We start from the raw sequence: 25523 nt of genomic DNA, 5'->3' as shown, positions 1-25523 counted from the left end.
GCCCCATAGACCTTTACTGCAAAAGTGTTTTGAAGTCCAAAGCAGTCAATAGCATGTCAGAAAATTTTGTAAAAAAATAAAAAACCATGCAAAATTAAATTTTTTATTAAAATTAGTCTCATTTTTCTAAACAAATTGCTCTAGATAGCATGCACACTTTAACTGTCTTATATCATTTAAGGCAAATGCAGATCTCTCAGAAGGTCACTGGGGTCGCGTCTTTACAATGCCTTTCAACCCTCTGTATGCGCTCTGGCAATTTCCCTTTTGTCCGCTCTCAGACTTCAACGCTTTTTCCCCCCATTTTTTCTTTTTCTTTCTCATCCTCTGGCTATTCCTCCTAAGGCTATTTTCCCGGCTCTTTCATTTCTCAGAGAGAATACGAAATTTCAGCTATCAGAAACAGGAGATCAAACGAGGCCTCGGCTGAATTCACTGTCAGAATAAAACCATTTGTTCCTGAGGCTTTTCCTCCGAAGACCTCGTCCCAGGACCGTTTCCTTCTTCAAGTGTGTGTTTTATGTGGTTTAGGCAGTCGCTCCTCTGAGGTCAGTCTGCCACTGTTCATTTGAGAAAACATGGTGGTTTACTCCAGAACCTACTCAGTATGCATACGACGTACATTCAGTGTTCTTAAAGCAGCCCACTCTCAAACAAAAACTAAAAAAACTATTTCTAAAGTCACATGACTGTTGCCCAACTTGTTTTTGCCCAACTTGGCCGACATGTAAGAGAAATGCATTACCAGCACATGATAAGAGCAGATTGCATTTACGTTCTACATCCATCAATACTCAAACACTGTCATCCACAAGAACTAGGAAGGTCCAAAAACTCAATTCCTGTAGCTCATGCATGGTGCTAACAAAGGCAATGATTCCCAGGGAAAGTACACCGAATGCAATGCATCTAAACTTAAGGCATTAAACTCTTCACAAATGCCCTGCATCTAGAATGAAGAAGCAAACAACACTGTAGTAGAAAAACAACAATATTGTATTTCATAAAAAAATGTACAAAAGATATCTACATGATCCAGCCTTGTTAAATGAATCTGTGTACAACAGGACAGTTTCTGTATATTGAGTTCAACAGTTCAATATAATCAGTTTGTGTTGAGTTCGGTTCAGACTTGAGGGATGCAATCTCTTTAAAGCGTGGTTATGTTCCTGTGAGTCCATTCAGGTCGTCAGTAAATCAAAACAAAAATTTGTGATTTCTGAATCTGAACCACACTTTCATAATGTTTCATAATATTTGATCTGCATGTTCACTTGGGACCTCTCTCCTGTCTAGTAAAAACAAGGATAGGAAGCATAATATTACATTTAATTTACAGAATATACAAAACCTCTCGATAAGACACAGTCCCGTTCTGCTAGAGTAATGTAATTCCTGCATATGCTCGTGCACAGCGAGGCACTTGTTCCTGTGTTCAATGTCGTCAATTCAGAAGTCGTATAAAAATACAGGACTGTCGCTTATCAAATTCTCTGTCTTTTCATATGTGCTGTACATACACTGGTCTAAGGCAAAGTATGGCTTCTTGAACAAAACAAAAGGACAAAAACTAATACTATACATAACAATACACTTTTAAAAAGCATGTAAAATGTTTACGCAATATTACGTCCTTGTTCAAAGTCATACACTTTAAAAACCTTCTCTTTAAATCGTGTGCTTGCTGTTTTTCCTATGACATCATATTGAGGAACTTGTTCTCCTCTGCGAGGGCAGTCAGCATGGAGCCCATGTCTCCGATGGCCATGTTGCCGATTGCTGAAGGGACCGGAGGCAACGTCACTGAGTTCCTGGGCGTGGTGAGACGAGAGGAATTCTGGGATAGGCTGCGGAGGAGGGTGGGGCTTAAAGTTCCGGAAATGAGGCTGGAGTGGTCGCCATCATCCAGCATAGCATCAAAGTCGATCTGTTGATGCTCTTCTCCGTTTGAATCCACTGTGCTGGAGACCTGATTTGTTTCAGGGGAGCCTATTGCGACCATAGCTGCACACTCTGCATCCGCCATTCCCAGACTGCTGGAATGGAACATGTGAATCTGCCCAGTGTAGAACATGTTGTTGGTATTTGTGCTGTTTACACCCACGTCAGCTGATTTTTTGGAACTGGCCTCGGAGGTGTCATACGTAGGGCTAAAGTTGGATTGTGGGTAACCAAGTTGCTGCGCTGCAGTTGTTGTTGGCGCTGAGAGCTGCCCACTGTAGGGTTTAGGTTCTGTGGGCGGCCTTGGCTGTAGCAGTCCGTGGTTTCCGTTCAGCATTGGATTCTGGGCCGGAATGCCATAGCCTTGTTGGTTGATGCTCATCTGGGAATAATTTCCCTGATTATTTGGAAAAGTGGCATTGCTTTGACTAGCTCGTACCCTGTTATTCTGGATGCTGCCAGGCTGTGCCGTCAGCGTTTTACCAGACGGACTCAACAAACCTACACTGATGTCATTCAAAGCAGAGCCCTGATGGTAACCATACAGAAAGTTCACCTGCTCTGTGTTAGCTGGGCGTAGTGGTTGCTTCTGGTTGATCCTCTGGGAATTAAACTCGTTATTCCGTTGCACGTGATTCTGCTGGGCAGCGTTAGCGAGGTTGTGACTCATCAGCCCAACTTGTTGGTTGGAGCTGACGCTCAGAAAAAGGCTGAGGTTTTGTTTTTGTTGGAGTGCGGTGAGGTTTCCCCGCCCTGATCCCTGCTTGGTTTGGCTGTGAGATGAATCGACTGTCCCTGAACTGACCTCATTCCACTGCACCGGCATCTGCCTCTTAGTGTCACTGGGGGAACCTGGAAACGTCTGCTGGGAACTCGGAGCTGCAGTTTGACGTGTTACGGCATTCAAGTTGCCCTCCACCAAGGCTAGGCGTCTCTGGTAATGGGACTCCTGCGGGGAGCCAAAGCTGTGGATGCTCTGTCCAGGGTGGTGGCGGTACGCTGTCGCAGCATGTTGGACAGAATCTTTATTTTGAGATGTAAGGTACTGAGTGACATCATCAGGCAACATCACTGCATCATCAAGACCATTGTCTATTTCACTCGCCACGGTTTCTAGCGCCACATTTTCAGAAATGCTTGGAGGTCGGGGTGGATACATGTGGTGGTTTACATTACCCTCAGACAGAGTATTGATTTGCGAAAAGTGTCGACTGGATGCAAGAGGGTGTAACGACTGATAGGACGAGCTGTTGTAACGTTGCTGGAGGGAATGCTGCTCTGCGCCTACTCTTCTAACTGGGTCGCTCGCTCTTCGAGTGATGTTTCCTGTCACCTCATGGGGCAAGATGCTACGGTTAGCATAGCCGGTGTCACTACACCTTCTGGGAACTGAAGGGGGATGCATAGGGAGAGTGGCCGTTTCATGGGAATCCCCTAACAGGGCCATCCGAGTCCTTAGACTCATGCAGTCCATATTAGGAAGAGGGGTGGGTGGAGCGCCTCCTGTTGCAGCAGCATACTTGGCTTTGAGTCTGTAGTGTTGGGCAGGAGTCAGACTGAGTAGACTGGGGAGTCCTCCACATTGGCTGGCCTCGCTGGACCTTCTAGACAAATCGGTGGAAATGGGGTCGTAGGAGCCAGTAGAGCTGATGTTGTTAAGACGGCCACCAGGTTGCGAGGTCTGGCTGGACCGACGACTGGAATAGCATGGCGAGATTCCCGATGAACGACGGCTGAGGAGGTAAGCCGAGCTCGTGGTGCTGGCGAGGCTGTCACGGCGCTCCACCAGCTGACTCAGAACTGTCGTCTCCCCGGGACAAAGGTCACCCAGGTGTGGGCTGGAGATGGAAAGCCCTGGATCAATCAGACCGCCAGAACCTTCCAATAAAGAACCTGCAACAGAGAGCAGCTGAATTTGGAGAAATAAGAACTGGATTTGGGGAATGCATCAGCGGTGGACATGTCATCAAGTCACGGTTTCATTTCCGTTTGTTTACTCACCGGTATTGATGGGTGGCAGCTTGGTGCAGGGGGCAGGAGGAGTTGGGTTTACCCAGGAGCACGAGTCCCTCACCAGCTTCAGCTTTTCCTGCTTCAGGTGCATGAGTCTGTAAGCAGGGCTAGCGTTCTTCCTAAGATGAAGGCCTAACATTCCTGTGGAGACGGTTGAATCCACAAGGGGCACGTCATCCAGAGCGCTCAGATCTCCCATGCTGCCCCCGCTGAGTCCCGTCAGCTCTACTCCACCGTCATGGTGGGAGGCACTGCCAAGTGGTGACGGCTCGCTGCTACATGATGACTGACCACCAGGGCTGGACTGATACATCTGAGGGTGACAGATGGAAAGTGTGATTACCCAAGAAGCTCAACGGAGAGAATGACCCGAAAGGAACAGAACGCAGACACAGCAACATGCAATGCACCCACGACCCATACAATTACTTTCCCAAGTGTAAATTGCAAATAATGAGCATACTGAGTCGAGGTTTGGGAAAACACCCTTCTTCAAGACACATCCCACGTCTTTTTTATCCCCCTCAAGATTTTTCAAAGCTAGGTTAAGTGCATGACAAATCGTTATTTCCTATGGCAACCTCTTTGTGCATTATGCATGCGGCCTGGCATTAAATACACAAAGGGGAAAGCTCTCGACATAAATAAGGTAGGCACGTCTTTGTATTCACGTCATTTGACAGCGGATCTCTTGAATGAAGAAAATGTATTCTGTCCCCACGTGAACAGGGGAGCCGTTCTTGATCACAGCTTGATCACTGACACTATTTGTTCAGGACACAAAAACAGTCCCACTGATATAATATTAATCCACTAATGGCTTTTATCCTTGAGTGGCGGGCGGGAGCGTTAGATCTTTGGATGGTGGGAGGATAGGGCTGGATTGTTGGGGTGGAAGCCCATGGGAAATTAGAAGCCCTCAGTGCACCAACAGATCTCAGGCAATTACACAATGAAGGGGTCCAATTTTTTTTGACACAGTGATGAATTCAACAGCCAAATGTCTTAGAATGGAGGAGGTGTACTATCATTCCTAAATTTGATTACAACAGCTCTGTGAGTGAGGTTTTTATGATATAACCCAATGGAAAAAAAAGAAAAGATAGAGAATCATGTACGAAACATTTACCATGCATTCTGTAAATGGGCAGCTGACATATACACAATCATCAAAACTAAAAAATGTAGGTAGAAATCCAATTCAAATATACTGGCAAATTGGGGACTATTTAAAAAAAATTGACTGGTCATGAATTACCCTCGAAAAACCAATTAGCATCTTTTTGTCTCGTGTCTACACAGTTTTTAAACTTGATAGTTTGAAAAAAGGGAAGATACATTTGCAACTTATGTGCAATTACTTTTGAAAGTTTACACAAATATATTTTGATGTTGGTCAAAATCCTGTCATTTGCCAACTGCCCAAACAACATTGGAAACCGACTGATATTAAGACATTACAACAGGATCCGTGCTCACCTCAATAGCGTCTGTCCTTACGGAAAGTGTATGGTAGAGAAACAGGAAAGAGATAACAGGAAGCACATGTAGAGAGAGCGGTTAAAGATAGATATCTGCGGCATGCTTTGTTAGTATGTCTGGATTAGCATAACCTCTAATAGACTAAAATATTTTAATGCATATTTAATCAGCAATGAATAATATATTTGAGAGTACAGATTACAGGCATGCAAAAAAACAACTCTTGTTATTCAAATTACATACATTTTGTTACGCGTCCATAAAGATCAAACACAATCGTCAGTAGAGTTGGTTTTAGGCCTTGTTCACACTAGATCTTACCATAGAGTTCTCCGTTTTTATGGACTTGACCTGTAGATAGTCCTCGACTCCTCTAGTCGTGCTGTTGGCTTCGAGTTTCTCCTCCGCCGTCCGGCCTAAAAGTTTGGCTCCCGCTTCGTTCTCTCCATTTTCCTTGGGCGGATGAGGTCGGGATGGCAGGTCGCCGCGTTGTTTCTTGGTGACGTGAGCTTCGGGGCCGTGGACGGTTTTGACGTGTTTCCGGAGCGAGCTAGGATCGGTGTAGCGCTTCGTGCAGCCCGGGATCTTACACACGTAGGGTTTCTGCGGAGATAAATATAACTCGGTTTCACACAGTCAAATGTACGACTTTGAATTAGAGTTTTATCTCTTCCTGTTAAGTCAGATTATCTTCAAATGGATCGGTAGATGAATACACAATTAGAGGAATAAATTACAGCGCGTGCGCTGACATACTGATTGTGTGAATGCTAAGCGTTCGTGATGCATGGCTGTTTACTAATAAAGTTGAGACGAAATGATCTTTCTCCCTCCTTAAGCTCGTGATGGATCAACCAACAACAGAAATGGCGCCAGGTTTCATTTTCTATGCGCGGTCTGCAGGTGGTCTGTTTCTCCGTTGGGGACGTACTTGATTCTCACTAATGTTTTGTGGGTTGCCGTACTCATTAGCTTCGCAGCTCATTATTCACTTGCACACGTTGCCGGTTAATGGGACAGCGTTGGGCGTCCAGGAGCAATCACTACACACGATGAGGGAATGTGTAAACAAATCTAAATTAAGCCTAAATTTGTTAGCATATGCTGAAAATGGCACATTTACATAGCATTAGGCAGTTAGCAGATCCTTAATGCCACAGTGAAGTAGATTATCTGATCCGTCCTCTGAAGAACGACTAGTGGGGCGACATACGCCCGAAACTCCCTCCTGGATGACGTTAACCGATCTAATGGAGTCGACCTACGTCTTCGCTCTAAGTTTATAGGAATAGTTCACCAGAAATTAATATTTTGTCATAAGCTGTTCACCCTCATTGATTGATAGCTCTTTTTTTGAAGTTTTTTTGAGGTTACGCTCATGGTCACCATCCACTTTCATTGCACGTAAAAGAGCGTTTACTTTCACTATTAAAAAATAAGTTATAATATATATAGGACTATTACAAACCATTTTAATAGGACTATTAAAATGGTTTGCATTTAAATATTATTTTAATGATTTACCTACCTAATTATAATTAGCACAATAAAATAAATACATACATGAATAAATAAATAACATACTAAAATAAATCCCATTCTCATTACTGTAATACAAAACTATTAAAATATGATTTATTAATTTGCTTTATTAAATATTTATACATCATGATAGCATTTGTTGTACTGCTGTTTTATTTATTTCAATTAATTATTTAAATAAGAACAACGTATTACAGAATTCTGATTGGTTGTTCCACAGTAAACTATGAAAAATCTGAAGTAAAAAACTAAATGTAAATTATTTTCTATATTTATATTACTTTTTACTTCACAAAATTTAATATTTACTCATCATGGTAGCATTTGTTGTATTATTGCTTTATTTATTTTTTTATTTAACAATTTATGCTTAAATAAAAAAATGTACTACAGTATATTGATTAGCTGTTATACAGTAAATTGAAAAAATCTGAAGAATAAAACAACAATGCACAAGTATTAAAATAATATTTTCTATATTTCTATGACTTACTACATTACTAAACTAAATATTTACACATCATGGAAGCATTTGTTTACTGCTGTTTTACTAATTTTCAATTAAAGAGGTATGCTTACTTAAAAAAATAATTACAGTATAATATGATTTGGTAAATTATATACAAAAAATATCAATGCAAAATTAAAATATTATTTTCTTTATTGACATTATTTATTCTTTTACTATTTATTATTTGGTTTGAAATGACCCGAATGTGTTCATCTTTGAGTCATGTTTGTATGACAGTAATGTAAGTAGATGAATTGTGTGGATGTTCGTGTAAACAGAGATGTTAACGGATGGAGGTGTGTGTGTTTACCTCGTTGGAGTGTGTGCGGTTCTGGTGTTTGGCTCGGTCCGAGGCGTTGGAGAAGGCCTTGTTGCAGCCCTCGTGCTCACACACATAGGGTTTCTCTCCGGTGTGTGAGCGCAGGTGTGTTTTCAGATTCTCCAGACGAGAATACGCCTTAGAGCAGCCCTCGAACTGAAACACACACACACACACACACACACATAAGGCTCACTCCAGGGGTGTGTGTGAATAGACTACAACTGTGACAGTTCAATTAATCTCCAGTGTTATTCATTTTTGTGCACAAACACAGTTGCTTATTCAATGCTGAACATCACATTTACATGAATGCATTTGACAGATGCTTTTATCCAAAGTGACTTGCATTGCATTCAAGGTATTTTTCTTGCATTGCATTCAAGTTCATGCATTGCATTCTCTGGAAAACAAACCCATGACCTTAGAGTTGCTAGCTTCATGATGTATTGTTTGGAATTCACTCTGAATTATGCTTGATATAGGACACTTTAACACGTTTAATGTATATGTGAGGATATGTGTTTAGTGTGGGTTCATGTAGCCATAGTTTGAGGACTTTTTTTTTTTTACGCTTTTTAAAGTATAAAACAAAATTTTCCTTAGCTGTAGTTTTTGGACATTTTTAAATTATTAGAATTATTATTATTAATTTCTAAAGTATAGTTTGTGAACATCTGCATTATTATTTTGTATTTAAAATAGATAAAAATGCAAGTTTTCATTAATTTTCTTTTTTTTTTGCTGTAGTTTGAAGATATTGCATTGTAATTAATATTTATTTATTTTTAGCTGTATATTTGGGACTTTCTTTTTATTTAATTGTATTTTTGCACACATAAAAAAATTAAAAAGAAAAAGAAAAAAGAAGTTTCCACCTCTTCAGTTTGTGGACATTATCATCATAATTATCTTTATGACTTGTTTACATTTTTTAAAGAATAAAAATGCTAATTTTCTTAGCTGTATATATGTATATATATATATATATATATATAGAATAAATATAAGCTGAATTATATTATGAATAATGAATAATATTTTGCATACATTTTTAACAACAAATAGTTTTATTATCTTTAGTTTGGGAACTTTATTATTATTGTTATTATTATTATTATTATTATTTGTTAGCATTTTTTTTTTCTTTTTAAATTAGTTTTTTTTTAAGTATAAAAATGCTAGTTTTCTTATCCATAGTTGTGGGCCTTTTTCCGCTTCAAAAATACATATTTTTAAAATACTTTTTTTACATCTAAAATTGCAAGTTGTCTAAGCTGTAAATTTGGGTCATTTGCATTATATATATATTTTTTTTATTATTATTTTGCATACATTTTTAAAGTACAAAAATATTCTGATGTATCTGTAGTTGATGGACAAATGCATTTTACATTTTTGAAAAAAAAATTTAAAGGTAAGAAGAATGCAATGTTGTTTGGGACATTTACTTTTTTGAAATGTAATTTTGAATGTTTTCTTTAATGGTTAGGTCTCTGATGCAGACGGCTAGTTTTCTGCAGGTGTGTGTGTGTGTGTGACGGACTCACAGTGCACTTGTGTGGTTTCTCTCCAGTGTGTCTGCGCATATGAACCACCAGCATGTACTGCGCTTTAAAGGGCTTCTGCTCGCGCGAACACTCGTCCCAGCGGCACACGAACTCCTTCTTCTCTCCGTGGATGTGTTCGTTATTGATGTGCTGCGAACACACAAACACAACAGCTCACTTTCACTCTGTCTCAGACGTCTTTTCTCCCTTTGTAATGTCAGGATTGTGTTTAAAGTCTAATTGGCCGAGCCGTTTTCACGAGTCGTGCTAAAAAACTGCACAATTGGCGTCATTTGGATGCAAGACTTGAGAAAATAAAGCAATTTGAGCTTCTTAGGAGTCCATTTGCCCATTGGCCAGTTGAAGAAACAATGCTATCCATCACGAGCGTCTGGTTTCTGAAAGACGGGATTAAGAAAATGTGATGGTGTGTGATCGTGTTTTATAAAGTGTCTCTGGTGACGGATGAGAAACCTCAGATCTAGGAGAGACGCAAGTTTGCAATTTCCAACAAACACAAACAGATTTTAAGGGATTTCTGGAAATGTGCACAAAGCGGCTTCAGAAAGAATCTGTTCGCTTGAGAAAGTCTGGATGTGATTTATCAGATCAAGTCTCTGTATCTGTGCATCTCAAAGGCTGCACGGTATATATATATATATATATATATATATATATATATATATATATATATATATCAAATAAATATCTTTATATTTATTTACATATCTATTTTTTAAAGAATAATTTTTACTTTTTGTACAATAATCATTTTATTATTATTATTTACATTTTTTATTTTTTATTCTGTACTGTGTTCAGTAGTTTTTGAATCAGAGTCACTAAAAATAAATAGTTCTAAAAAAAAATATTTTTTATTATATTTATAATATTATTTTGTATACTGTATAAATTATATTTTTTATATATAATATTAATTATAATATTAGAATTATCCAAATAATAACTTATATAACTTTAATAATATTTTAATTACTTTTTTTTTCTCTCTCTCTGTATGTATATATATTCTAATAATAATAATTAAATTTAATATAATAATTAATATTATGTGTGTGTACACACTACATATATAAACACACTAATGTTGTTGCATTAGATTAAATTTTTACATCTATGTGTTTCAAATGCTGCAGGATATTTTATAAATATGCAATAATATTATATATTATATTATGTAATATATATTATTTTATACATATCATATATTTTTTATATATTATGAGTTATATTATTATTTTATGTACTATAATAGCTATATATTATACAATAATATTATAATATGGTTTATATATATATATATATATATATATATATATATTTAAATATTATGCTATACTATTCAACTATTATGCTATAAATTGTATTAAATTATATGTTTAACAAACATAACAATTATTTATATGCTTGCTAATGAAGTTTTAATTTGTCGAGAGGAGTTTGTCTGGAGTGTGTTCACGACTGACTGCTCTCTCTGAGGGTCTGATGTGCTTTCCTGAGACAGGCTTGATCTATCCCAGCATGCACTTGTTCCTGTGGTGCTTCTGTTGCATTCCAGCCGATCAGTGAAGCAGAAAGAGAGACGGAGAGAAAGAGGCGTCCGTTCCACTGAAACATTCACTCTTTCTGTCTGTTCAGTCACTAGATCACACACTCGTCATCGTCTGTTTACACAACTGATACACACTGATAACGGCTGTTACAAATGTGTGTGTGTGTGTGTGTGTGTTATCAGTGATCCTGAGCAGTGCAGTGTTATATGACATGATGGAAAGTTGTGGCCATGATGATGCTCTTTGTGGAGGGTGTGTGTGTGTGTGTGTGTGTGTGGATTGTTTCCAGTTCCTGAATGATTCTGAATATTGAACATACAGAAAAAAAATATATATCAAAAATATATTATTATATATAAACTTCAGATTTGTTATTATAAGTCATATTATATATTATAGAAACTATATATAATTCTTAAAAATCCCAATTCTGGCTTTACATCATTTACTAACATAGAAATTTTGGTTGGATATGAAAATCCAGCATTAACTTTTAGTATTTAAAAAAAAAAAAAAATGTATTTTAATTATTATATATAAAATTTGGATTTTTATCAGTATTTAAAAAAATCTAAATATTATATAATAATTATATATATATATATATATATATATATATATATATATATATATATATATATATATATATATATATAATTTTATAAATTATGTGTAATATAAAACACACACATACAATAATTTCTTAATGAAAATCAGGCTGAAATTAACCTCAAGTAATTATTATAATTATGGTAATATAATATTAATATAATATTAATACTATATATATATATATAACATTGTAAATTGTTTTAGTGTTGACTGACTGTCGAACTGATTGTTTTTAATGAACATACAGTAATTTAACTCTTTATTTCCCATATTTTCCCAGATTTATTTTCTTCTAAAGCTGCTCAGTTCCACATGGACAATTCAGATCATCTGTTGAGACAGATTTACGCTGTGCCCTTTGGGTCACAGGTCAAGAGGTCAGAGGTCAGTGACACCTTGTGCCACTCAGCTGCCACGGCCAAAACTGACTCGGTAAACTTAGGTAAAAAGACAGGACCACATGGTACACAAAAACAATGAGAATTTTCTCATAATGCCAAGCTCTAATCTGATTGGTCGGTTCCTCATTATAAATGCAGGAGAGGCGGGCTCTTCTTGTCTAAGTGGGCGGTCCTTAGACTGAATAAGTTGGAAAAAATGTTGATGTGTTTAGAGCCATAAATCTTGATTCTGAAGGTATTCAGTGCTGACTTGACTCTGTTCCAACTGAGCACAGCTCTGAAACGTTCACCTGTGTCTGCTGTGTGTCACAATATCCCATAACCTCTCACACACACACACACACACACACACACACACACACTTACATGCACCAGCTGTTCCTGCGTGTCGTACTCTTTGCTGCAGCCCTCCCAGTGGCAGTTGGTCTCGTACACCACCTCAGCCTCCTGTTTGCAGTCGTCCAAGTCTTCCTTCAGGTCCACTGCGCCGCCCGGATGGTCCTGAGGGGGAACCGCAGAGTTACAGCGTAAACGCTCTTTAGCGGACCGCTTTGTTAGCAAGAGGAAATGGGTCTCACGTGGTATTAATTGCGTAAATTATTTGTAACTGGACTATTACACAAGAGCTCTTCCAATGACAAATTTCCACCTATTGTTAATGAATTTGGAGTATTCTAAATAAGTTAGTTAATTTGCATAAAACACTCGCTAACCATCTACGTATAAAGACTATCCTATCAGCCTTTCTTTTCTTACTCTTTAAATATATTCAACATTCAGTGTCTATGAATAAAATGTAATCTTAACTAATTTACAATAAAACAGAGTATGTGATAATTATTATTTTTTTGTATGTGTGGTTTCAGTTTTCCTATGTTTTTGTACATTTATAATAATTTTTAGTAGAAAATTATTAGTGAATCGTATGTTTGTGAAAACAGACTTCACGACCCAGTGTTTGGGAAGTACAGCAGACGAGAATGTTTTGATTCGTCAATGCCTGTGTGATATTTTTTTGAACAGTTTACATAATATTTAAAGCCAAATTTATGCAAATCAAGTCCCAAATAAGAAGCCAATGCATCTAGTATTATATATTGGCAAACCACCCACAGACTAAATCGCTGGCACTGGACATTAATATAACATCATACAGAAGTTCAACACCAACAATGGATAGATGTTAAACTTTGGATGAAAAGTGTTGGTTTGTTGGTTTGAAGTTTCCGCCAACATTGGATAGATTTTGAATTTTGGTTGTAAAATCGTTCTGATGTTAAAACCCAGAGCTGACATGACGTCGACCTACAATATCGGAAAGACATTGAATTTTGGTTAGCAACGAAAATCGTTTTAATGTCAAAACCCTTGACTTGACTCAATCTCAACTCCCAAAATATCAGAGACGTTGAATTTTTGTTGGAAAAGAAAATAAGATTGACGTTAAAAATAAACACTGGTTTGATGTCAACCACCAACATTGGCTTTATGTTAACATTGAACACAAGTTACATTTTGGGTGGAAATGAAAATCAGATGGACGTCAAAATTTTGTATTGGTTTGACGTCAAAACCTAGTGTTGGCCAAACCCTGGCTTTAAACCCTAACCCAACTTCCACCATTAAACAGATGTAGAATTTTGTTTGTAAAAAATCGAATTGATGTTAAAACCCAGAGCTGAACACTGTTGTGAAATGAAAATTAAAGTTACAGATTGGTTGGAATTGGAGATCGGCACCTCCAACAGCAGACAGACGTCACATTTAAGATTGAAAGGTTGGTTTGTTGGATTGAAGTTTCCTCCAACATTGGATAAATGTTGAATTTTGTTTGGAAAAAAAATCGTTTTGATGTCAAAACTCACAGCTGACTTGACGTCAGTTTTAAACATAGGACAGACAATTTTGGATGGAAATAAAAACCTCCAACTTTGGGTTGACATCAAAACCCAGTGTTGGCCAAACCCTAACCCAACTTCCAACATTAAACATATTTTGAATTTTGGTTGTAAAAATCAGATTGGTGTCAAAACCAAAAGCTGAACGTTGAACAATGTTGTGAAATGAAAATTAAAGTTACATTTTAATACAGTTCTAGGGAAGTCATGGCCTAGTGGTTAGAGAGTTTGACTCCTACCCCTAATGTTGTGGGTTCGAGTCTCGGGCCGGCAATATCATGATTTAGGTGCCTTGAGCAAGGCACCAAACCCCAACTGCTCCCCGTGCGCCACACCATAAATGGCTGCCCACTGCTCTAAGTGTGTGTTCATGGTGTGTGTGTGTGCACTTTGGATGGATTAAATGCAGAGCACGAATTCTGAGTATGTTTGTCACGTCACTTTCACTTTAATTGGAAATGAAAATCGGGTTGACATCAAAATGTAGTATTGGTTGGATGTTACCTCAAACAGCAGACAGATGTTAAATTTAAGATTGAAAGGTTGGTTTGTTGGATTGAAGTTTCCTCCAACATTGGACATATGTTGAATTTTGTTTGGAAACAAAAATCAGTTTGATGTCAAAACCCACAACTGGCTTGACGTCAAGACAGATAATTTTGGTTGGAAATAAAAACCTCCAACTTTGGGTTGATGCCAAAACCTAGTGTTGAATTGACATCAATCTCCAACACTTGCTTTACGTTAATTTCTAACATTGAACACGTTCAATTTTGGTTGGAAATTAAAATCAGTTTGATGTCAAAATCCAATGTTGACGTCGACCTCCAAAATGGGACAGATGTAATATTTTGGTTGGAAGTGAAAATTAGGTTGACATCCTAACCCTTACTCAACTTCCAACATTGAGCAGATGTTGAATTTTGATTGTTGGTTGGACGTCAAAATGTAGTATTTGTTTCATGATAAGTCAAAAAATGGACTGACGTTTAATTTTGGATGGAATGTGTTGGTTTGAAGTTTCCAACAACACTGAACACAAGTAAAATTTTGGTTTGGAAATGAAAATCGTGTTGATGTCAAAATGCAGCATTGGTTTAACATTACATCCAACAGTGGACAGACGTTGAATTCTGATTAGAAATTAAAATAGTTTTGACGTCGAAAGGCAACATTGGCTTGCCGCCAAGCTCCGACAGTGGACAGATGTAAAATTTTGTTTGCCATTGAAAATCGTGAACCCAACGTTGACTTGACGTCAAAAAATGTTGAATTTTGCTTACAAAATACCATGACTTAACCCAACAATATATCAATGTCAGCTGTCGTCACTCTTAAAGTGAAACTATTTTCAACCTATTTTCAATCAATGTCCTTAGATGTTAGCTGCCAATGGACAGACAATCGGCGTGGGAAACGTGCCGTTGTGCTCTATATCAGCACTCCCTGAACACTATTATATTATTTACTTAGCCAGAATCGTAGTAGGAAGACGAAACATTAATTGTGCGCTTGTAGGGACACGTGCGTGGTGTTAAGAGTGATCGGACCGCTGCACTGCTGTGGGTACAGTGCAACACACACACACGGTATGCTGACTACAGCATGTTTATCTCTGCCCCGTGAGCTATCTTCATCAATTCTGTTGGCCCCCAGACGACGCCATCCGCCTTATTCCCCATGCATCAAGCACAAACCAGCCTCACCGGCAAGAGCAGCCACAGATTTGTCAAAAGATGAGCCGCGCGAGAGAAGGAGAAAGAGAGGGGGGAAAAAACTCTCAGGTGACAATAACGGCCAGCCAATATTTCATTAAAATGAAGTGCTCTGGCACAGTTTACACGGCCGCGAGAGAAACGCGGTGAGCGAGGGAGTCAGCACGTGTAAAGCTCTTATCAGCTGGAGTTTTTCTTGCGCTGTGCGTGTGAAGAAGGGGGTCAGGGGACGCCGGCGGCTCCCGGGGGCCTCCTGGCCCGTCATTGATCAGTACAGAGTGTTTCAAAGAGTTGTTTTCTGGAATAACAGGACACTTGGGCCATTCGCCGCCTGTTGTTTATTTAAGCTTATCTAGTGAGCTGCCTACTAAGACAGCATTTTAAGGGATCATGGATGATTTCAAGCCAGATTCATCGTCAAGTGTATCTCACAGAGAAAGCATTCCCAGAATGCACTGCTACAACCTCAGAAAAAAAGTATAATATGTAGTCAGTAGATGCTGATTGCCAATAAAAAAAATGCAAATAATAGTTCAATAAATCAAATTAAAATGTAAATTAACATTAATAACAATATTTAAATATACAATACACAAACATTAATGGCTTTATATTTTTATATTAATATAAAAAATATTAAATTATTTTAAAATACACTGCACACACAAACATCCATGTTTCAATATTTTCGCATTAATATAAAATACATTTAATTATTTTAACTTTACATATTAATCTAATAAAGTATATTTAATTTGAATATTCACTGTATAATTATAAATATTATTATATTAATATACTAATTCAATACATTACACTTTAATATTAACATTACAGTGAAATAAACTATTTAATCTGCAGTGAATATTAATATAAAATTAATTAATATTTATAATAAAATTGTTAAATCTAATTAAAACTGATTTTATTATAATTTATGTGAAAATTATTTTTAAATACTACATCAGTGCGCACACAAACATAAATATAGACATAATTTATAATTACATTAACTTATTTATTAATATAATATATATGATAATCCATTCTAATTTATATTAATAATATTTGTGTGTGGATCTTGAGTCTCCTTTTTTTTTGGTTTATTGACTTCTATGATATGATGGAGAAGTCAGCTCACTAGGTTTTGAACTAGTTTCTTACCGGAGAGCAAGGCGACACAGGTCGCGGCCCTTCCGACTCGGTCTTGACCTTTGACCTCTTGTTGTTCTGTGGGTTTACCGTGCTGCTGACTGCAGAGTCGCCATTTGTGTTCTAAAGAAGGAGGGAAGGAGAGAAAAAAAGCATAATAATTTATGGTAAAATAATAATTACTATAAATAATAACTGTATAATACCTTTCATAGCTAAATTACTTTTTATTTACAAAAGGTGCTTGTACTACTAATCAATTATTATTATTAGCACTATAAATATAATATTATAATAACGTATAATAACTATTTATTGTAAAATATTTTATTAGAAAAATTATAACTATAAATATATAATATTGAAATATACAAAAATAAATGTTATAAATAATATGCATTATATAATATTGATCTATTAGTCTTATTATTTGCATAGCACCTTTTATACACAAACAAATTATTAATGCATGCTAAAAAATTATATTACTATTAATATTTTAAGTATTGTCATTATTATTATTATTTATTTGTATATCACCTTTCATACATAATAAATATTATAATATTATAATAAAACAAATATGTACTTATTTATTGCTACTACTTCAACTAATATTATTTGCACAGCACCTTTTATTAAATAAAATTAATGCATTTAGCAGAAGCTTTTATCCAAAGCGACTTATTCATGCTAACATTTTTTACCTAACATGTGTTCCCTGGGAATCGAACCCACAACCTTGCGCCGCTATCGCAAATGCTCTACCACTTGAACCATGCAAATCGTATTATTATCATTATTTATTTATTTAGCACAGCACATTTTATGCATAAAATAATAAGGCATTCTGAGAAACTAAAAGGCGGCTGATTGTTGTGTGAATGTGGCGGTGGTTAGTTGTGTGTGGTACCCTGGTCTCGGGGTCGCTGGAGGCGGGCGTCTGCAGCGAGGAGAGGCTCAGCGGGGGTCTGCTGGAGAACATGGGAGACGGCTGGAGGATCGGAGGCGTGTGTCCGAACGCACTGAGCCCTCTCTGATGGGACAACAGCTGCTGATACGCCACCGGATTAATGGAGTGTGGGAACGGGAACGACGGACTGCAACACAACAGCAGAGATGGAAACGTGCTGCACGTGACGAAACAAACACATGATGGACACTAGCATTCAAAGCCAGTCGGTACCTGATGCCTCCGACGGACAGGTGTCCATAAGAGCTGCTGGCGGCCGAGCTGGAGCGAGAGTTGTTGATGTAGGCCACCAGAGAGTTGGGCGAGGTGCGGATCATGGTCTGCAGGTCGATGCTGGCGTCTGAGAGCGGAGAGATGGACAGAGCTCGCTTCCGACTCAAGCGCGGCGTCACACGAGGACTGGGAAACCGTGACACTGTCGGGACATCAAATCAAAATCGATTTTACTTGCTTAATACAGCTTTATCAAGCAATTCATCATTGACAGTTGCCAGGGATTAATAATCAAAATCTAGTCAATATCAATTAATCAATAAAAAAACGATCAAAATATTACCTTGAATAAAAAGTTATAATATTATTAAAATTGTACAATACAATTATTATACAAATTAAAATGCCCCTACAGTTTTGTACTACTGGGTTAATATTGTATATCTAATCAGTATAGCCTAATATTATTTAAAAATAAAAACATTGAAACATATTCATTTAAAATATTAGTTTAAAAATAAAATAATATTTGCAAATAAAAAAGGGTACTGAATTATAAAAAAAATATATATATATATTTGGGAATATTGTGTGTAAAAAGATTTACTTCCTTAATAAATCCTAATTGTACAATTCATCAATGCAAATTATACTGGATATAAAAAAAATCCAGAAAATATCAACCTATCAATAAAAAAAAAATATATAGTATTACTTAATATAAAACACAATTTTATGATATTATAATATATATAATAAAATGTTTATAAAGATAATATAATATATAATAATATTTAATAATTTGACAATAAAAGTGCCCAACACATACTCAAGCTTTGGTGATAATGTGTGTAAAAAATATATACATAATATATAAAAAAAAAAAATATATATATGTATATATATGTATATATATGTATTAAGTAATATATATATATATATATATATATTACTTAATACATATTTATTCTGCAATTCATTGTTGCAAATTTTTCCAAATATGTTTATCCCAAATCTATCAGGATTTTAAACTTAATCAATAATTCTGCTCCATTGATAATGTATTCAATCTGCCAAACGCTAACATGAACACCAGTTTAGCATCCGATCAGGTGATCAATACTTCTGTTGGATTCTCTTTTTCTCACTCAGGAGAATCTCAGCGTGTCATTTCCAGTTTCACCCAACGCTAAGCTATTTTAGGAACCGTGTGTGTGTGTGTGTGTGTGTGTGTGTGTGGAGCACGACTGCATGATCGATGTTCTCACACACCCTCTGTGACTCACGGCTCCGCAGGAAAGAGCCGGACCTCATCAATAAGAGCTCAAGACTGATTCCTGGCCACGGAAAACAAAATCTACTGTACACAGATAGTGAAGATGTCATAACAAACGTTGTGAAAAAAAAAGCATCAATCTTTGGATGAAATCTTTTTCCTCATGTATCATTGCATTTTCTTGTGTCTGTACAATATCTATACAATAAAATATATTAATGTTTAAATAATATTTTACAACATTTGAAATATAAAATATATTTTAAATAAAAGATTGTTTAAATATTTTAAATAAAATATTTGTAAATATATTTAAAAAGAATACAAATATTATATATGTTTTTAAATAAAATAGTATTTTTCCATGAACAACTTACAACTAAAAATGTTTATAAATAAAATGTTTTACATTAAAAAAGTCTCTTTAGTTGGATATTGTGCATAAAAAATAAAGTCAAGATGAATTAATTTGAAACTGAGTTTAAAGTGACTCGCTGTGTTCGAGGCTGAATGGGATTGGTGAAAAAATAAACCGGTTAGATGTGTCTTAATCGTCTCCATCTCGAACTCAGCATGACCTTATTTTGATTTGATTTGGGACAATTAATCCTTCCCAATAAATTACTGTAATTACCCAGATAACAATCAAACTATTGCAGACTTGACTTTGTTTAATGAGGGTAATTTAAAGAACCGATTCGGGCACAAAAAGGAATGTGTGTGAATAATAAGTGCGTGTTTGCTTGTCTACGAATCACGATTGTCTTGGTAACATCAACTGGGATTCGAAACGCTTCTGAAAGATACAGTTTTCATCAAATGTCGGCACGGTTTAACCAGACGTCTGATTATTCAGGTAGCCAGCTTGAAAGCTTGTGTACAGGATGTTTCAGATTCATCTGTTTGCTATTTCAGTGGAGAATTACTGAGACAACTGCAGTGAACTCAACAGGTGCAAAGCATTACACTCGGGGAGTGTGTGTGCGTGTGTGTGTGTGTGATTTGAGGTCATACACAGAGACTCTGGCAACCGGACATCCATAATGATTTCATCACGTGCTGTGCCAACACAAGCAGGATTACACAAATCATTTCTTTGTGTGTGCGTGGACTGGTTCCCCACAGACCGCAGCGCTAATAAATAATCCCTCAGCTTTGTTGCCGTGAGGGTCATTACTCTTAGCATGAGCTAATGGTTTGCTGTCATGTTCAGGCAATGGTCGGAGCTCCTAACACATCTTTAGCGCTAAGAGCCGCCTCAGGACCCAAATCCAGAGAGAACGGATGCTAAAAATACAAAAGACCAAGAAAAGCAAACAGAAAACTCACAACGTCAATGTCTTATTGGAGTCTTTTGGAGCTACTGATCTGTGACTGAATGGGAATTTGTCTTAATGGCCGAACGTATCGAGAGCGCTCGGCGATGGCAGTGACATTTGTCTCCGTTACACCTTTACCTCAGCGGAAATGAATTTATTAACATGATCTCGCCACCCCATAGAGGACAGATCTGCTTTCAGATACATACTACACACATTTGAGAATGTAGGAACCCAAAGAATTTCGTTTCGATGCCATGCACCTGACGTTCACATTTAGCTACATTCATGTGAACAAATGCGAGTTTTTGGAGGTGACATTGTCCAAACTTCACTAAATTTGGCACACATGCAAACTATGACAATGTGAGACCGCACACCAAATTTGAGGAATTTCCACCAATAGATGGCGCTATAACTGAAAAAAATACAAAATAGTAACTGGGATCTTTATAATTGTCAATTGTGGTAATGCCCTTCATTTTCTTTGGACCAAATGGTTGCTGCTAGCTGCAATGTTTTTGATGCTTACAGTAACTTTGGTTGATTTAGTATTTATACAGTTAATGCACCTTTGGGTGTTTTGAGTTAATCATGACTAAATGGCATACAACCATGGAAAATGGGTGCTTTTAAATTTAGAAGTAGCTTGTACAAACTTCTAACTAGCCATGCTTAACTTAAATTTCTCCTTTTTCTCTTTCCCAGAAGATAGAACTGCTTTCAGATACATATTGCACACATCTGAGTTTGTTGTAAGCCATATAATTGAGTTTCAATTCCACGCACCAAGCGTTTGCATGTAGCTAAATTCTTATGAACAAATTCAAGTTTTAGGAAGAGATTATGTCCAAATTTCTCAAAATTTGGCACACATGCACACCAGGACAATCTGAGATTGCACACCAAATTTGAGCAATTTCCACCAATGGGTGGCGCTATAACTGAAAAAAAAATAGAATCCTCAATACTGTAGCTGTAATCAAGTTTAACCCAAAATATAGCACAAAAACAACTGCATCCGTAACATCCACAGCACTTCAAGCTGAATTTTGCCAACTGTGCTATTGTTCTTCACTTTCCTAATCTGTGGATCTAATGATTACTAATAATTGCAATATTTTTTTGATGGTTACACCAACTCTGGCTGCTCCATTGTTTATACAGTTAGTGTACCTTTGGGTAGTTTGGGATTATCGTGACTAAATGTCATATAACCATGGAAAATGAGCTGTTTTAAACTCCAAAGTTACCTTCACAACCTTCTAAATGGCTTTGCTTGACTTTCATATTTCTCATTCTGTTTCTGTCTGTCTTAGTTTCTGACTCACACTGTTTCCCAACACACTCAACCATCAGCATTCAAACACATGTGTGTAAAAGCTGTCGGGAAGCATCAGCGGCTCCGGACAGGACGCAGATCAAAGCCAGACGCAGTTAGCTCAACTAAATGAGCTATTCATTCATGTTGCTTCAGCAAAGCCCGAGATCTGCGCGCACACACGCCTGGACGTCACGCTGAAGAGCGAGAGCAGGCCGAGAGTGTTTGTTTTTCAGCTCTGATTGTTTGAATGAGACGAATGTTTGTTCTATAGAGAGCAGAAGACATACTCTGTATCACCATGTGTTTGTTTGAAATAACACCTCTGTCTCTCTGTGGAATATTACTCACGGCAGCTCGTCATGGTATTTTTACTCTGACTGATTCGTAGAACAGCAAAGAACGGTGATAAACACAGAAGAGACCATTAAATAAACACAACATAATCCACCTGGTAATACTGTGATGCTTCAGTAACTCTGATTCAGATGCGGAGGAATTCCAAAAGCAATAAATCAATGATTGTGATAGCTTGACATGTTCTTTTGAATACCTCTGACTTACCAGGCGTGAAGTGATGAGTAATCTGTCCGTTCACACTGAACATGACACGGCATAATTACAGCCAGTCAGGACAGATTTGATGATTAATGTTTAATAAGGAGCCAGATTTTGGACCATTGAGATGTCGCAGGGTGGAGCTATCCAGGGAAATGTGCATAAATAGAAATCAAGCAATCAACTAAATGCCCCGTCACTTATTACTTGATTGGTTAAGGCAAAATACTCCATTTATTTTGATGAAATTTTATTCCCAGTTTCATCATCTTGAACTCTACGCCTTGTTTTACTAAACGTACAGTTGTGAATAATGAGGAGCTAATCTGTTTGTCCTAACCAGGGTTTTTATAGTTAACTAAAACCATAAAAAATATCACTTGAAACTAACTAAAATCCAAAAACAATATTTCAGCTAGTTGTCAAAGCAATATTTTTTATTCTCCTTTAGTTTAACTTAATGGAACTAAAATAACAAAAACCTAAACTGAAATAAAAACTATAGACATATATTGTTCATAGTAAAATAAAAAATCATAAACATGTCGAAAAACACAATAAAAATTATCCAGAATATTAATAATGAAATAAAATTAATAAAAACTATATAGATATATTTAAAAAAATGACAAGACATAACAAAATTATTATAACTAACTCAAATTAAAATGAAAACAGAAAATAAAAAAATTTAAACTAATCCAGAATATTATTATAAACTGTAAATGTACTATTACTAGAAGTAATTATATTCAAGCTTAAGAAATAAAAACTAATACTGAAATATAATGAATAAAAACTAAATAGATATATTTAAAAAACTTATAAAATTACAAAAACACAAAAAACCGTTATAACTTTAACAAAAACTAAAATGAAAATAGAAAATATAAAAATAAAAACAAATTCTAAATATGAATAAAAATGCTAACAGTGCTAGTACTATTTTTACTTTTATTTAAGCTTACAAATAAAATAACTAAAACTAATATTGATATAAAAATGAATAAAGAATATGAACTAAAAAAACACAAAATCTAATAAAAAACACAAAAATTTAACTAAAGTTAAAATGAAAACAGAAAATATACAAATAAACCTAATTCAAAATATGAATAAAAAACGCTACCAGAACTAGTACTAATTTTTATTTAAGCTTAAAAATAAAATAACTAAAACTAAAATTGATATAAAAATGAATAAAACTATTAAAATTTTTTAAAAAATCTCAACAAAATTACTAAAACTTAACCTAAATTAAGATGAAAACTGAAAATTTCAAAACGAATTCTGAATATTACAAATATCTCAATGATATTAAAACGACACTGGTCCTAACAACAAACTTCCTCTTTTAAGGTGATTCAGGAACCACTAAATGACTTCAAGAGGAGAAATCACACATGTGGAGCGTCCCGGTCAACATTTCTTTATTTTACTGTCAGCTGGTGTAAGAATCTGAGACAAATCTGTGTTTAAAAAGCCCCCTGAACCAGACAGTAACACAACAAACATCATGCATTTCAGCAGTTGTGCAGACAAACTCCTGTGTGTGTGTCTCTGGGACTCACCGTCCACCGGAGTGAAGTATTCGGGCAGGTGAGCGGCTCCGGCCCCCTGCATCAGCAGCTCTCCGTACGGGGTCCGGTGGCCCGTCATCAGGTGATAATAGTCTGCAGGGGTCGCACCGGGGGGCGGAGGGGGCAAACCGAACAAACCTCGCTCCTTCAGGTGCTCGTGAGCCACTGAGAGAGAGAAGAGAGAGTCAACGAGACATATTCACCACAACACGACTAAATCTTCAGGATAATCATAAACTATGAGCTCATTAACATAGGACCCGCCCACATTTGCATTTAGAAACTGAAGAAAACAGTGTATGTAGAGCAGTATTATTTTAATATTATTTATAAACCATTATAATATTATATTCTATTATATAGCATTTTTTTAAGTTTAAATTTTATTATGTGTTTTTGTTATTTTTATTTTTGTTTACCTTTTTAAAATAATTAATATTAATATTAGTTAATTAATACTAATTAATATTAGCTTTAATTTTTAAGTTTTAGTAATTTTAGTACTATTTTTAGCATTTCATATTTTTTGTAGTTAGTATTTTAGTATTTTCTTATATATTTATTTAGTTATTTTAGTCTAAAACTGAATAACCTAAGTTAATGTACTAAAATAACTCAAACTAAAATAAAAATAAAAATAATAGAAATATTTTTTTAAAACGAAATTAAAAGTAAAAAAAAATTCTTAAACTTACTAAAACATAAATAGAAAATATATAAATAAAAATGAATTTAAAATATTTATAAAAAATATATAATAATAAAAAACTAATTAATAAAAAAATAAAATTTCCAGCACCTCTTAGTAAGTTTGTTGCGTGCTTTTATTTAAGTTTTAGTTGTAATTTTTTGTACAAAAAAAATATACAAATAAAAATAGCAACGTTGTACTACCCAAAAAAACAAAACAAAAAAAAAACATTTAATTACCAAAAACAATTTTTAACAGTTTTAGTTGAGAACACTGATGCAGGGTCAGCGAATCAGAGCAGACATCATTTGCATATAATAACATAGTCTTAAAGGTGCAGTAAAAAAATATCCTTCTATATATATATATAGTGGAAAATGATCATTAAAAAGTAAATTATGACTGTTTTTGGAACAAGAAACAATAACTAGCATTATAAGTGAAGTTTTACAGACGAGTGGTCAAGGGACCTCCAGTAAAAACATGTTGACATCTGCATCTACTAAACATCTTATAAAAGTGTCAGCAGCAATTTAAGTTTAATGCTGAAGAACAGATTACAAGCATTACGACAGAAATACGTTCCATGTAAGCATGCAATGCACTGTTAGTGTGCAATATAACGCCTTATGAGCATTACCCAGAATGCACTGGGCACAAAACCATCTCTTATTAAAAAGACATGTATCCGTCTCTCCTTCAGAAATAACTCTGCGTGCCAAAGAACACAACCAAAGAGTGTCTCGGATTCTCTTCCAAAGCCTTTCATTTCTATGCATTCGGTCTTAAGAAACAAATACGCTTTTAGCGCAGGAGCCAGTGCTGAATCGGGTCTGAATCGGGTCTGAAAGCGGGTCAGATGCGTCTGGAAAGTGTTCAAGG

The 25523-nt window shown here is 36.0% G+C and overlaps 1 protein-coding gene across 2 annotated transcripts in view; it reads right to left on the bottom strand.

Moving 5' to 3' along the window:
• Positions 1-975: 975 nt before the first annotated feature.
• The window catches only part of gli2b (GLI family zinc finger 2b), an 82623-nt gene continuing 58075 nt past the window's right edge, over positions 976-25523 (bottom strand). For both annotated transcript variants that reach the window (XM_026221693.1, XM_026221694.1), the window contains exons 5-14: positions 23942-24115; positions 17897-18098; positions 17624-17810; positions 16723-16833; positions 12312-12446; positions 9359-9508; positions 7800-7964; positions 5758-6039; positions 3943-4267; positions 976-3834 (exon numbers count right to left, since the gene is read on the bottom strand). In XM_026221693.1, coding sequence (XP_026077478.1) covers positions 1694-3834; positions 3943-4267; positions 5758-6039; positions 7800-7964; positions 9359-9508; positions 12312-12446; positions 16723-16833; positions 17624-17810; positions 17897-18098; positions 23942-24115 — 3872 coding nt within the window. In that variant the 3' untranslated portion in view covers positions 976-1693. The remainder of the gene's footprint in view (positions 3835-3942; positions 4268-5757; positions 6040-7799; positions 7965-9358; positions 9509-12311; positions 12447-16722; positions 16834-17623; positions 17811-17896; positions 18099-23941; positions 24116-25523) is intronic.

Source organism: Carassius auratus, chromosome 36, assembly GCF_003368295.1.
Source record: "Carassius auratus strain Wakin chromosome 36, ASM336829v1, whole genome shotgun sequence".
In the NCBI taxonomy this organism is placed as follows: domain Eukaryota; kingdom Metazoa; phylum Chordata; class Actinopteri; order Cypriniformes; family Cyprinidae; genus Carassius; species Carassius auratus.
This window is presented reverse-complemented; position numbering and strand designations above follow the sequence as displayed.